Source organism: Enoplosus armatus, chromosome 19, assembly GCF_043641665.1.
Source record: "Enoplosus armatus isolate fEnoArm2 chromosome 19, fEnoArm2.hap1, whole genome shotgun sequence".
Classification (NCBI taxonomy): domain Eukaryota; kingdom Metazoa; phylum Chordata; class Actinopteri; order Centrarchiformes; family Enoplosidae; genus Enoplosus; species Enoplosus armatus.
This window is the reverse complement of record NC_092198.1, coordinates 1,070,001-1,084,648: the sequence shown is the minus strand read 5'-3', so window position 1 is coordinate 1,084,648 and position 14,648 is coordinate 1,070,001. Positions and strand designations below refer to the sequence as shown.

At 46.2% G+C, this 14,648-nt stretch overlaps 1 protein-coding gene across 1 annotated transcript in view; it reads left to right on the top strand.

The window, feature by feature from the left end:
* The first annotated feature begins 1,827 nt into the window (after positions 1-1,827).
* The window catches only part of adgrg6 (adhesion G protein-coupled receptor G6), a 72,087-nt gene continuing 59,266 nt past the window's right edge, over positions 1,828-14,648 (top strand). The window contains exons 1-2 of the mRNA XM_070926284.1: positions 1,828-1,852; positions 7,361-7,423. Coding sequence (XP_070782385.1) covers positions 1,828-1,852; positions 7,361-7,423 — 88 coding nt within the window. The remainder of the gene's footprint in view (positions 1,853-7,360; positions 7,424-14,648) is intronic.

Here is a 14,648-nt window from a genome sequence, read left to right as displayed (position 1 = left end):
TCCTGTGAGTGATTCAGTGACTCTGCCTTCAGCTTGATTGATTAGTTCACTTCTCATCTTGTTTGCTGAGGCTGAGATTTATCTCACCGCTGGTTCGGTGATTCAGAGTCACGGCTACCTTACAGCTCGTGGGTTAGAGCTGTCCACTGTGGTTTCATGTCGAGTGTGACCTGAGCATCTCTGGGGTTTGATGTCCTCATTCAGACCAATAAAAAGGAACTAGTTTGTCCAAAGAGTCGTCCGAGTCCAGGTTCTGCAGTCCTCTGCAGTGTGTCGGGAATGAAAACCAGGTTAAAATGATTTTAGGACAGTTTGGTTTGGTTGAGAGGGTTGAAAACGTTTCGAGGAAGAATAACAGAGCGTCCTGATGTTTGGTGGGAACTTGAATGGACTCAGTATGTTTTGACTCCGGTCACATGATCACCTGCAGCCTGTTCAGGTTTCAGATCCTACATGTTTGCTCGTGTTTTTCAGGAAGGAAAAGATATTAATGAAGCCAAACTTCCTTTTGACCAAAGAGACGTCTTCACTGTTCAGGGATTTTATCTTCCTATAATAAAGGTTTTAGAATTCATGTGGTGTCCTTTTAAAATCTCCCTAAGCAAAGATCGAAAGTTAAAGACTTAAATATTAAAGGTAATGACTGTCCGTACAAGTCCTATTAGTGATCTTGATTAGTCTTCAAATCTTAAAGGAACATTTATTGGATGGTTTTTGGTCAGAAAACAACATTCAAAGTGCTTGATGATGAAAACGAAACTCATCAGAGAGTTCTTCAAACTCCCAAACCTTCATTCACCTTTCTGTGAGGTTCAGAGTTGTCTCTGTCTGTCTGTCCTTGTGTCTGTCTGTCTGTCTGTCCTTCTGTCTGTCTGTCTGTCTGTCTGTCTCTGTGTCTCTGTCTGTCTGTCTGTCTCTCTCTCTCTAACTGTCTCTGTCTGACTGTCCTTGTGTCTGTCTGTCTGTCTGTCTGTCTGTCTCTGTGTCTCTGTCTGTCTGTCTGTCTCTCTCTAACTGTCTCTGTCTGACTCTCTGTCTGTCTGTCTCTGTGTCTGTCTGTCTGTCCCTGTGTCTGTCTGTCTCTGTCTGTCTCTCTGTCTGTGTCTCTGTCTGTCTGTCTGTCTCTCTCTCTCTGTCTGTCTGTCTGTCTGACTCTGTCTGTCTGTCTCTCTCTCTCTGTTTCCTTCTCTCTCTGTCTGTCTGTCTGTCTCTCTCTGTCTGTTTCCTTCTCTGTCTGTCTCTGTCTCTCTCTGTCTGTCTGTCTGTCTGTTTCCTTCTCTGTCTGTCTGTCTGTCTGTCTGTCTCTCTCTGTCTGTTTCCTTCTCTGTCTGTCTCTGTCTCTCTCTGTCTGTCTGTCTGTCTGTCTGTCTGACTCTCTGTCTGTCTGTCTCTCTGTCTGTCTCTCTCTGTCTGTTTCCTTCTCTGTCTTTCTGTCTCTGTCTGTCTCTGTCTCTCCCTGTCTGTCTGTCTGTCTGTCCCTGTGTCTGTCTGTCTCTGTCTGTCTCTCTGTCTGTGTCTCTGTCTGTCTGTCTGTCTCTCTCTCTCTGTCTGTCTGTCTGTCTGTCTGCCTGTCTGTCTGACTCTGTCTGTCTCTGTCTCTTCCTGTCTGTCTGTCTTCCCCCTTGTCTGCTTTTCAAATTAAAAGTCTTTTCCTGTCTCACTGGGTATATTCCTTCTGTCCTCTTCGCTCTGACTCGTCTCTGTACTTCTTGTTCAGTCCTCTGTCATAAAACTTTTATTTTATTTAGTGAGCGTGTCTGCCAGGGACAAAAGGTTTTCTTTTTATTATTATGTAATGCTGTTTTTCACTGAATGTTTTCTCTCAAGATGGGGGGGGGGGGGGGGGGGGGGGGTCGGGGGGTCACGTCACCTTCTGTTCAGCTCACATAAAACTGAAGCCGCTCAGTGTTACAGATCCAGTTCACTGACAGAGCCTCCATCTGAACACACTGCCCCTCGTCCAGCTTTATTTTAGACATACTGTAGTTCATGATGATGATGATGATGATGATGGAGAGTTTCATCCTGATGCAAATCTCTGCAGCCCCCCCCCCCTCCACTCTGACTTCGTATCGGGCAGGAAAATCTGCGGACGTGACGTTTGAAGGCAAATGAGACGCAGCGGTTGTTCCCACTCACTTCAGTGTCTCCATTGTCCACCACGTTTATCACAACATGTTTATCGGGAGCGATCAGATGATGCTGAACAGACGAGTTCACACAGCCTGAACCTGATCCTGACCCGTCAGCACAAGTCCTGGTTCTCTGTCTGTCAGTATTAACAACTGCCTTTAATCCCATCAAGACTTTACTCATCCACTCACAAGTGATCTTACTTCATCGATGTCTGATGCTTCCTTTTTGCTTGTGTCCACATGGTTCACATGCAGGACCCGGGTGCCTACAGGACTGCAGGTCAACACTTAGAAGAAGGTTGAATTATTTCACAATAAAGTAGCGGGTTCTGGTTTCCACCTCAGACGTGTCTAAGTTCTTTGTCTTCACTTTGTGAAGTAAACTACTGACCTGAAGTGTGTGTAAATGTGGCTGACTGGTTTTATTTTGAAAATATGGACTTATAGATTTCCGGATATGTTTACTTTGAAAAGCTGACCGGACGTGCATTGTTCCCATCAGTGCAGCTTGACCCGCTTCGCCTCCAGACGCTCGGACTCTCCGCTGGTCTCCTCTCAGTGGACTCATCCTCACACCGCCGCCGCCGGGGAGTCCGGATTACTAAAGCGAACCCACCCGGGCCGGACCGCCGCTCTCTCTCTCTCTCTGCCTCTCTCCCTCTCTCTCTGCCACCCCCCCCCCCCCCCCCCCCTCTCTCTCTCCATCTCTCTCCAAACTTTGGAGACTTTCGCGCGTCAACGAGGCGCATTTTGGATTTTGTTGATTTGGAGCGTGAAAAGTTCGAGAAGGAGAAAAGTTGCCAGAGTTTGAGGAGGGAGAATGATCCTGCAGGGGGACCAGCTGCCGCTCCACTGAAGACATGTGAGTCCTCAAAGCTCAGACGGGAACACGCTGGTGGAGGACTTCTCCATCAGCCTTCCTTTAACAGTCTCTGAAACAGCTGCACGGTGTTTGTCTCCAAGTCGAGACTTTGTTTAGACCTGATTCTGGACTCTTTGTGTGTCTTATACGCCTCAGCACAGATCTGTGTCCTCTCAGGACCACAGACACGGTGTCTGTCTGTGAGAGCTGGACTCTGTCGGCTCCTGTGGTTCCGACAGCAGCTCGTTGAGGAGGGATGTTAGTGTCTGACATCAGATCACAAAGCTGCTTTTTATTACTCATAGATTCGTTATTGGAAACAGCCTGCAGACAGGCCGGAACCAGGACTTCAGAAGTCTGGGTTCTTCATGTCTTTAGTGAATAATTCCCCGACATGAAGTTTAAAAATCAGTTTAATAAACATCTGGTCTGATTAATTTGTTAGTTTAACTTCAGATGAACTTTGTGTCATAGAATAAAACTGAAGACTGGAAGCTCCGTGTGTGTGCGTGTGTGTGTGTGTGTGTGTGCGTGTGTGTGTGTGTGTGCGTGTGTGTGTGTGTGTGCGTGTGTGTGTGTGTGTGTGTGTGCGTGTATTTAGTCTTTTGGCTGAAAAGTCGTCACATTTAAACGTTTTGAGTCAGATAAAAACTTTCTGTAAGTTTTCCATGTAAACTCCCCGCAGGCCGTCAGAGCCCCAAAGCCTGTAAACAGACGGAGACGTGACCCCGCCCGCCGGATATCAGGCTTTAATAAGTCCTACTGAGCTGGACTGATCGGTCACCTGACAGAATTATTATTAATCATAATTATGAATTAGTCGTCTGCAGACGTCATATTCATATTAACATTTAATAAAAGGATTCAGCAGTGAATCCTCCGACTGGTGATCCATCCGTGTGTGTGAGAATATCTGACTGACACCAGATCATCATCATCATCATCATTAAAGTATTATCAGAAAATGTACTTGAAGTATCAGAAGTATAAGAAGACTAATAATATTTGAACGTTGTGGGACACATCAGTCCTGCAGCGAATCCTCCTGCAGAGAGCTGGAGGACCAGACTCCATGTACAAAAGGCTGGATTTAGAGTTTCTGTCTGTTTAGGAGGCTTTCTTACTGCCTGCTTAGTGATTCGACACGAAGCTGAAGATAAAATTCATTTTAGAAACATTTCAGCGATGAAAGAGGTGAACGTTATTAGAGTCATTAGAGTTATCTAATTATTAGAGTTATTAGAAGAACTTTATTCTTAAAATGACAGTACGAGAGTTAAAGTCTCCACAGTTCCTCGGCACTGATGCGGTTCTCTGGACTGGACTCTATCAAAGGGGGTGTTGTTGGAGGTGGACTCTGTCTCTGCCAGCTGTTACACAACCTGTGAAGGCGATCCGCCCGGAGGACCGGGTCCTGGTCCCAGAAGGTTGAAGGTTTAAACAAACGGTCTTTAAAAGGAGACGTCCTGTTGAGAGGAAGTGTGGGCAGGTGGTTACCTGGTCCCCAGGTGAGACCTGGTGTGTGGGCGGACGCTGACGTCCCTGATACCTGGAGGTGGTCTACAGGATTCGGCTTAGCTGATTAAATGAAATGTATCTTTAAAGGACAGTGAATGAAATCAAGCCGAGAGCTAAAACCGGAGGTCTGAGCGCCGGGTGGTGCAGACAGGAATGTGGTTTAACTAAACTAAAGATCTGAACCCCACCTGCAGGTTTAGTTTGATCCTGATGACAGTATTCTGAGGGTAGAGAAGAGAGGGTCCCACCTCAACGGACTCAACATGGGAATGTGACCTGGTGATACACCAATAAATGTTCTGCAGGAACGTGGATGATGTTCAGTGGTTTCAGTGGTTTCAATGGTTTCAGTGGTTTTGTGTTGATGGGCAGGTGGCCGGAGGTCTGCATGTTCAGACTACAGATCCTCTGGTTCAGGTTCAGGAGAGACAGTGGTTTTGGTCTGAACTAGTACGTTACGTCGATGTAGCTGACGCTTTTATACTTCAGCCATGTGGAAGAGTCGTGCAGGTTCTTCATCTTCATCAGATGTCAGCTGCTGTAGAATACATGAGAAACGTCGAGACACTTATTACAGATGAAGAGGGTCTTCAGCTGTGTGAGCGGCCTCTCTGGCTGCAGCTGACGCTTCTTTTCATTCAGTTTAATTCATTAAAAGACGTGAAAAAACGCTGGAGGTGCTTCAGGATCAAAGCCGTCAATCAAAGATCAGCGTGAAAAACAGTGAAAGTGATTAATTTCAGGGGAAAAGCCACAATCAGTGTTTGCTAACACGTTAGCCAGAACAACTTCAGGTTCAGGTTTGTGAGTCTGCCCCCTAGTGGCCAGTAGTCAATGAACGCAGCTTTAAAGTCTCTGTATTTGTCGTGAGATCGGAGACTTCAGACAGACACAAACAAACTGAACGCTCGTGAGTCTGTTCAGATGTTGAGGGGGGGGCGGAGGGGGGGTAGGTTTATGTAAATACACTCACAATGTAAATCCACCACAGAGCTCAGATTTACAACCACACGTCTGACGGGAAGTTGGCTGCAGTTTTGAGACCAGAGGGCCCAGACCTCCACCAACGCTCAGAGATTCCTAAAATTGCGACACTTGAGAGACACGAAGGGGCTCTGCTGGAGATTTAAGAGCCCCAGTGCTCCGCCCTCCTCCCCCACAGCTGATTAGAATAGAAAACACTTGAAATTACACTAATTACACATTCCAGATGTGGAGATTTCACCAACGCAGAATTAATAAATATGGATGAAAATGTCTCTGATCGTAATCGAAATCAAGTAGTTCATAGAGACAAACTTCATCCCGTCCTGTTGTTAACAGGAGACGTTAAAGTTACAGGTTTTCCTCATTGAAAGGTGAGTCTCTGAGGTCCCTCGGTGTGAAACCCTCACTGGGACTGTGTGATCCAGGACCTCAGGGGCGGAGGGTTTGCCGGCTGCCGTCCGGCCCTGCAGACACATGAATCGCTGTCTTTATGTGGTCGCAACCGCAGCGTCGTCCGCTGACCTCGCTCCACTTTTCATTCACTTCCATTTCCATACTGGAGCTGGGGGGGGGTGGGGGGTGAGGGAGGGGGGCGAGGAAACAAGACGCATGACTTGACAAAGAGGCGAGTTTTCTTTAATGTCAGGAGCTGCATGAATTTGCTGGACGATGACATGAGATCCAGTTCTGTTCTGTCTGCTTTAAATATTTATGATGCACAAACTGTGGAAGTGTTGACTTCACTTCAAGTGAAGCAAAGAAGTGAAAGAACAATTTCATTAAAAGTTCAGAAAGTCTCCAACTTCATGGCTTCTTACTTTCTCCACTTTCTACTGTTTTAATTTCACTCCTGCGCGTCTTTAATAATTCATCAGTTCGATCAGACGAGTGACGACTTCGTGTCTGTCGGAGGTTTGAGATCAGCTCCGTCAGGAGGCCTGCAGCAGCTCCGTCAGGAGGCCTGCACCGACCGGCTGCTGGTCTACCTGAAGTCCAGGTGGAGGCCTTTCTCCGCCTGGACTTCAGCTGCAGCCGCACAGCTTTCTTTGGCTTGATGGGTGTAGAGCTGGAGTCAGGATGTAGTTCCTCCTCCACCTCCTTCTCCTCCTCCACCTCCACCTCCTCCTTCACCTCTTCCTCCACCTGTGAAGCGAGTGTGACTTTCTGTCCTCGTGACATGAGCCGAACTTGAAGAATGTTGTCTTTGAACGTGATCCAGGATTTCAGTCTTGTGTCCTGGAAAGGGATCAGATGAAGGAGATGATGTTCTGATGGTTTCTGTAGGATCCTGCAGGATAAACAGGTCCTGGACCAGATGAACTCAGGGAGGTTTGTCATTAAGAACGGGACATTTATAGTTATTGAGATGGTTTTAATTTGTTTAATTTACTTGATTGAACCATAAAAACTCTCTGTTACCTTTTAACAACATTATCGTCACCTGATGGAGCCATTTGATTGGCTCTCTGGGGCTCTGGCTCACAGTGTTGTTTACCTGCTGGATCTCTGCAGATCACGCACACACACACACACACACACACACACACTCTCTGATAGACATGATGGTCTCGGTCGTGTTTTCTTGTCTTTTTATTTATTTTAAAAACCATTTCCTTGTGTTTTCTTCAATATGTGTAGTTTGTTATTCTTTTCAGAGTCTGTAGTTTGGATTTGTGTCTCCACTGTCCTCAGATCAGTTTGTGATGCCGTTCAGTGTTCTCCTGTACTCTTGTTCGAATATGAAAAGTATGTTGACAGCTGGTGTGAAAACCACAACAAGAGGTTCATAGTGAGTTCATATTGTCCCCCCCCCCCCTTTGGTCCTGCAGGGAGTCCTGTACAGGCGGCGCAGGAGCAGGAAGGTGGAGGCTCCGTCATGCTGTCCCAGTGGTCCTGCTGTGGATGACTCTGCACAGGCACGGTAGGAACCTGGCTCGGCCTCCATGTGGTCTTTCTTATGATCAGAACAGGAAGTGGTCTGATCACCTGATCTGAAGACAGGTTGCTCTCACAGCTGAAGAAGAGTCGATACGCATCTGGTCCTTCAGCTTTTACACTCATGAGGGGCCTCAGACCAGAAACCAGGGGGGGCTAGTGCACACACACACACACACACACACACACAGAAATGGTTCAGCACAATCTGAGCTGCATGTTTCCTGGAGGACGAACAGCTGTGAGTGAATTATCAATCATTAAATGTAATGATTAGTGAGGTCTTATTACTGCAGATAAAGAGACATTTGATACTCAGGAAATCTAATTAAATGAGTGTTTTTCTTTACTTGAGGAGGCCGTGCAGCCGCAGAATAATGAGTACAACTGTATGATATGCAGACGAGATGAAATTCAATCTGTGTGCTGATTGAACTTGAATTATCCCGCAGCTTCATTTAATATCACAGTGGATGATATCAGATGATATAAATGATGCTGTTTCTGTTATTTTCTTGTTGACGTCCGTGTTTTTGTCTTCATTCATGTTTTGTTTTCGTGTCATTCATGTTTTCCATGTTTTGTGTTTTCCTGCTGTTGGAAAAAACGTTGTGTTTCTCACCAGAAGAGAAAGTTGAGGCAGTTTTGAGTTACAGTTTCTCATGAAACCTGTTGAAAAGCTCTTTGTGTTCTTTGGAACAGCCGTCTTCTCAGAGACGCAGCGTTTTCATCTGACAGCAGTGATTTATTCGATTTCCATCTTCGGTTTGCGTCCCTTCTTCTTCCCATGTTTCCATCCTCCATGCACTTGTTTCCTCTTCGCTTCATTCCACTTCTGTCTCTTTCTTCCACTCATATTTTCCACCTCTGAGCCGAGCATGCCTCCTTCTCTTCGTGTCGTGTGCTTCCATTAACAAACTCGTCATGTTGCGGGAAGAGTCCCGACTCTTTCGTGAATCCGCAGTCGGATATCGTTTCCATCTGGTGTGATCTTTCATCGCCGTGAAGGGCTTTTATTTTGGAGCCATGCTGAAACGTCGCAGCTCATCAGAAGAATCACGCTTCGATTCATTCCCTCCACATATCAGTTCATCCTCGGCTTCTCTCCTCACGCCTGTTGTCTCGTGGCGTCCAGTAATATGTTGGTGACGTGTTCCAGGTGTAGAAATGAATAACAAACGTCTCTGCAGTGACTCGCTCAGGTCGTTCAGGTCCTTTCATCTTCTCTTCTTTTGTTCGTTGGATCGTTTTTAAGTTGATCGATTGTTAATTCGATTGAGTCATCATTTATTTCTTTTTGTCCATTTGTTTGTTCATTAATCAATCACTGCTGTTTGTTTGTCATTTGGTCTTCATTTCATTTATTGTTCATTTATTTGTTGATCAGTCGTTCATTAGTTTGTTTTAGGTAATCAATTCTTCATTAATTCATATATATATAGTGTGTGTGTGTGTGTGTGTGTGTGTGTGTGTGTGTGTGTGTGTGTGTGGCAGGGCGGTGCTGACACACTGATGATGTCACTGTCTCTGGTCTCCGCTGGTCTCTGCTGGTCTCAGTCTCACCTCCAGATGTTGGACCTGGTTGAGGTCAGACCAGTCAGGTTCCTCCACCGAACATCCACATGTTGAAACAGGAAAGACAGGGGTGTCCACTTACTTCTGGCAACATGGTGGGAGGGAGGGAGGGAGGAAGAGGAAGAGGAAGAAGAGGGGGAGGGAAGAGACAGGAGGTGGAGAGACTCTTTGTTGATGTTTTCCACGTTTGTGCCAACAACAGTCATTAAAATGAAAAGTCAAACAGAAAGAGAGGGAGGGGGGAGGGGGGGGGGGGGGGACAGAGTGTTTAATGTATTTTCCATACCCGACCAGCAGCCTCAGGCCAAACCGAGCGGTTCACACACACTCGTAAAGTTCCCAGCAGTACGCAACCACAACACACACACACACATCTCAGATCCCTGAAGTGTGTGTGTGTGTGTGTGTGTGTGTGTGTGTGTGTGGGGGGGGGGGGGGGGGTTACTATGTAAAATGATTCAACATGTGATTTGTACACACGTTAAAACTGGAAATGAAAAGAGTGAAATCGTCTTCATACTATAGTTCATAGTCTGCCCAGTTACCCAGAGAGAGTGTGTGTGTGTGTGTGTGTGTGTGTGTGTGTGTGTGTGCAGCTATACACTACTGCTCACAGTGCACTTGTTTGTAGTGAAGAAACACAGCGCCACAGTCATAGCTGTCTTTCTGAGGACCATCAGGACTGTATTTGACAGTTTGTCTCCGTCCCTCCTGCTTCGTGTCTCACGGTGGAACAACAGGGTTCATGAACACCATCTGTTGTGGTTTCTATAGAACCTGGATCAGCCAGTCGTCCAGCTCTGATTACATGAAGGATTGAACTGATTTTATTTGCTAATTAGTTGTAATAAACAGTATCAGCAGTCAGCAGCTATAATTCAGAGCTTGTTGATATCAGCTGACAAACAAAAGAATCCTGATTATCCATGTGAATATGTCAGTGAACACATCCCGCTGGGATAGACGGTGTGTTCAAATGTCAAAGTTGAGCCACTGAAAGGAGCAGAGCAGCATGTGAAGGTGGTTCGGCGAGGCGGAGAGAGAAGAGTTAGAGTGGATGAAAAGGACAACATGGAGGCCGAGGAGGACCTCTGCAGGGACACACAGAGACGTGAGACTCCTGTCAACAGCTGATTATTAAAATCTCATCTGCTGCGACATTAATTCAATCTCCCGTCAGTCCTCCTCCCCCCGAAGTCCTTCCTCTGAGAGAGAGCGGGGGAGGGTCTGTCCATACTTCACAACATAACGTGGGCATGTGCTGCTGGTGAGGACCAGTCCTCCCCTCAAGTCTTCTTTGCTTCGTTTGTCTTCTGTTGTCCTCGTCTTTGATGATCTTAATCGTCTTCCCTTGTTCTTTCCAGGTTTTTCTCCTCCTCCTCGCTTTAGCTGGTGACTTTAAAGTCGTCTGTTTCACTCCTTCTGTTCTTCCAGCTCGTCTCTTTTTGCTCTCCGTGGTGATGTCTCTTTCTGCCGTTGTATTGTGTCACCACAGCGCGTCACAGATTATTGTAATTTAGGACCACAGCCAACAAGCTGGGATGGCTGTTTTATAACATAGTTGCCAGGCAACCATCGGAGACTCCAGAAAGTCACCAACACATAACCAGGAGCAGAGCACCTCTACTCTACCAGTTAAACAAAGGAGATATCACGTGTTCATGAATGAGCTTTAGAGGTGGTGGGATTAGAGCCGGGCTAGCTGTTTGCCCCGTTCCCAGTCTTTGTGCTAAGCTAAGCTAACCGGCTGCTGGCTCTGTAGCTTCACATTCAGCGTGAAGACGTGAGAGTGATGTCAGTCTTCTTATCTAACTCACAGAAAGACAGCAAGTAAGCAGCACCTCACAACATTTAGACGGATTCACGCCTGAATTTCATCCAACAAATAACTTTTAATGAATTAACACTATCAATGTTGTGCTTCGGATAAACAAGGCAGGACTCTGTCCTCTTCTCTGGCTCTTGTCCTTCTTGTCTTCTCCTTGATCACTCCTCCCCTCTGCCTCTCACCTTCTCACCTCCTCCTCCCCCCTCGGATGCCACTCTCAATGATCTCCTAGTGAAAGACAAGAGGATGAGGAGGAGGGCGGTGTATGAACACCTGGGAGAGTGAGTCAGCGTTCACCTGGAGAGAGTGAAGGAGTTCAGCTCCTCCCTCTGGTGTGTTGGGCTCCAACTGAGCTAATTAGTGTTCATTGAAATGCCACATGTTGAGTTCAGGTACATCATTACATGTTTGTTCAAGATCAAATCAAATTCTTTATGGAGCTGCTCTGCTCTGGAGCATCGTCGTGTCGAATCAGGAAAGGGACAAACACCAACACTGAGGTCTGAACTACCAGCTTTCCCTTCATTGGAGCGAAGAGGCCCAAACCAGGAAGACCAGACGAGAGCAGAAGGACACTTCACAGTCCACAACTTTGTCCCTTTACCTCAAATGGGAATTCTCACTGCAAAAAACATCACTCAAGGTTCTTCTGGAGAACCAACATATGTTGTGTGACGGAGTTCTCTGTGACCACTCAGCATCTCAGTCAGAGTAGTGCTGCTCCTGAACACATCGTAGGAGTCGTACTCTGCAGGAGAAGGCAACAAACAGACGCACGAGTCTTTCTGGATCATCCTGACAGCCTCTTCTCTCGCACCTGTCTGACGCATCCGGCAGTTCAACATTCGGGAGTTTGAACTTCTCTCTCGCAAGCTCTCTTTTGTTCGTCTTTACACAGCTTTTTATGAATAAATAAGTCAACACCATGAATGCCTCCGAGGAGAGACCACCCTCGACTGTTGTACGATTCATCACATCTCACCACTCTCTGTCTTGGCCGGCGTTTCAACCCCCCCACCAGTATGGCTGCTCAGAACGACTATAAACACGTACCTGTTGATCAAACCTCGGCCGTTGTCAGATGATATTGTATAGTCTGATCCCAGTAGAAGTCCTCGTGGCTAACTGGTAATGAATCGAACTTCTCGACTGAGCCACCGGAGGCTTTGTTTCAAAGAACCTTTTGAGCTTTTGTCTTGTTTGTAATTTGAAGAACCTCCAACGGTTCCTTAAAGTAGGTTTAATTTTCACAGAGCGCGATTCTGATGTCTTTGTCCTGCAGACGGACATCGACCACAAAGACGTTCTTACGTTTCATCGGGTACAGGAGGCTGTTGTCCTCTCATTTGGTAGAAACAAGTGTTCGCAGTATAAAAGTGTATTTCAAGAAAGAAAGCAGCGGAGAGATAACAACAAAGGGCCGGAGGAGAAGGAGGAATGCGAGTAAAAGAATGTGAGAGAAACGCTAGAAAGGACAGAGATGTGAAAAGAGAGAAGGGCAGGTTGATGGAAGCCGACTAATCTGCAGGATTAGTGTCTGGAAAGGACTGAGAGGGTATTTTTAGTATCTCTGTGTTGCTGAAGAATATCAGTTATCAGCTGAAGTATCACTAAGCTCTTTGAGTCACAGTGAAATGCCAGCAGCACTCTGATAGCTGCTGGGTATCAGATATGAAGTAAGTGTAAGTATTTAAAACATCCTTTCTACCTTTTCTACTCAGCTCCTGAACTTCTCTGTCATTCTTCCCCTTTTCATGAGAGGACTTTGACCTTCGCACTCGGACTTCCTGTCAGCACCTCACAGTGTTTGCTGAATATCGTCCTTCTGCTGGACTAATTGAAGGTTTCTCCCCATAAGAGGACTTCAAAAGCTAAAGTGAGGTTTGGATATCAGGCTGTAAATGTCGGGACCACTGGAGAAGTTTCTTAACAGTATAAACCAAGAACTAGACCCCCAAATGATTGACAACACTGCAGGTTAAAAGGTCTGAACTGTCGGGTCGTCAAAGAGCGGTTGGGATGGTTCTACGGCAAATATATTGTACTGTGATTATATTGAACCTGTTTAATTGTCTTTGTGTGCAACTCTTCTAACATGAGAATGGCTGTGATGCTTTTAATTTCCTTGAATGATGGACTTTGGCTGATGTGAGGCGTCCATGTTGGAGCTTTCAGAAAACGTAGTAGTTGTTATCAGTATTTACAAGTCGGAAACTGGTAATTATAGATGGACAAACACACGTCCTCTAACTGGACGGACCTGCATGTCATGTTCTGTGAAACACAAACAAACCCTTCTGGCCAAGTATCCTTGGAATTCCGTCGATATTGGACAATTCTGCAGCTCATGATTTTCATCCAATCCTGACGTTGGCACTGGATGTAAATGGCTGTGGAGGTCGAGGTGGGCTGGACGGATAACATGTCTGACTGTCTTTCAGGAGAGCCGAGTTTGTCCTGCTTTTTTCTTAAAGCGTCATCGGTCCCTAACCTTGAGAGAGTTGTTGATCTGTTTTGGCCCGCAGATTCAATGTCCACTGGAAATGTTTCAGCAGCCACATTTATAACATATTTTAGTGTTTTGCTCAATCACACGTGGTAACGGATGCTTTTGTCGCTCCTACACCTTCTCTGTGATCTCCGTTTAAATGTCAGTAAGTCATTTGTGTTTACTTTGGCTGCCGCTGACGTGATCATAAGATAATGACTTAATCTGCAGCTCAGCGGCTTGTGAATGACCGCTCATCAGGTGTCATACTCGTCCAGTTGTCCAGAGACTTTGTAAGTGAGCGTAACTAAATGGTGAAGCCGGTTCAGATATAAAACCAGGACCATGTTGTGTCACCATGCTGCTCCATCCAAGCTTCATCCCTGTAAATCTGCCCTTAGGGAATAAAACACACACGTCTCTGCTTCACTCACAGTGATTGCTGCCTGAACTGCAGCACAGCCGGCCTCCCGTCTCCCACGTCAGCTGGAAAACAAAGAGCTTTTGTTTCCCGTCGCTGTCAGACGGGTTGTAGTTCGACGCTGCCTCTGACAAAAAAGTAGAGCCACATGTCGCGGTTCTTATGAGAACTGCTGCAGAAAACAAACTTCTTCACTTCATCGCCGTTTTGCAGCAGCAGCAGCCTTGCAGCCTTGCAGCCTTGCAGCAGCAGCAGCCCTGCAGCAGCAGCAGCAGCAGCAGCTCTGCAGAGCTGCAGCAGCAGCAGCAGCAGCTGGCTCGTCCCTCTCATTTTACCAGCTGTCCTGTTGAACAACCAGAGAGACGTCGCGTTTGGTCAATGAATGGTGGCAATCTCCCAGTTTAAGTCTGGACGTGCAGCTGAGTAGATCCACTGGTCCATTACATCACCATAAACCTTAGCTAATTGTGATTTGTAGGCATTAAAACAGTGTTGGACTTGATAATTATGTCCTTTTTCCTTTATTTTAAAAACTTCTGAACCCCTTTTGAACTGATGCACTTTGTAAAGACATGACTGTATAGTTTCACAGACGTGGTTCAGAAGCTCAGAGCTCGACTTCGCCTCCACTTTGTGTGAAGTTGTCTAGAAACAGAACTCAGTGGTTCTGCATGAAGTTGAATCTTCCTCAGCCGCCTGTCTTTGAGTCTGTGAGGAGTTGGGGGGGCAGCCACAGGATGTTTTTCACAATAAATGTCATCCTGTGTTTCAGTCCACATGTGGGAATCTGACAGAACAACTGAAGTGTCACTTGATAAAAGCAGTTTTCAGAATGACTTTAGTAAATATGAGCTGGTTCAAACGGTATTATAACGATGTGGATTTCTGACTCCTGGACG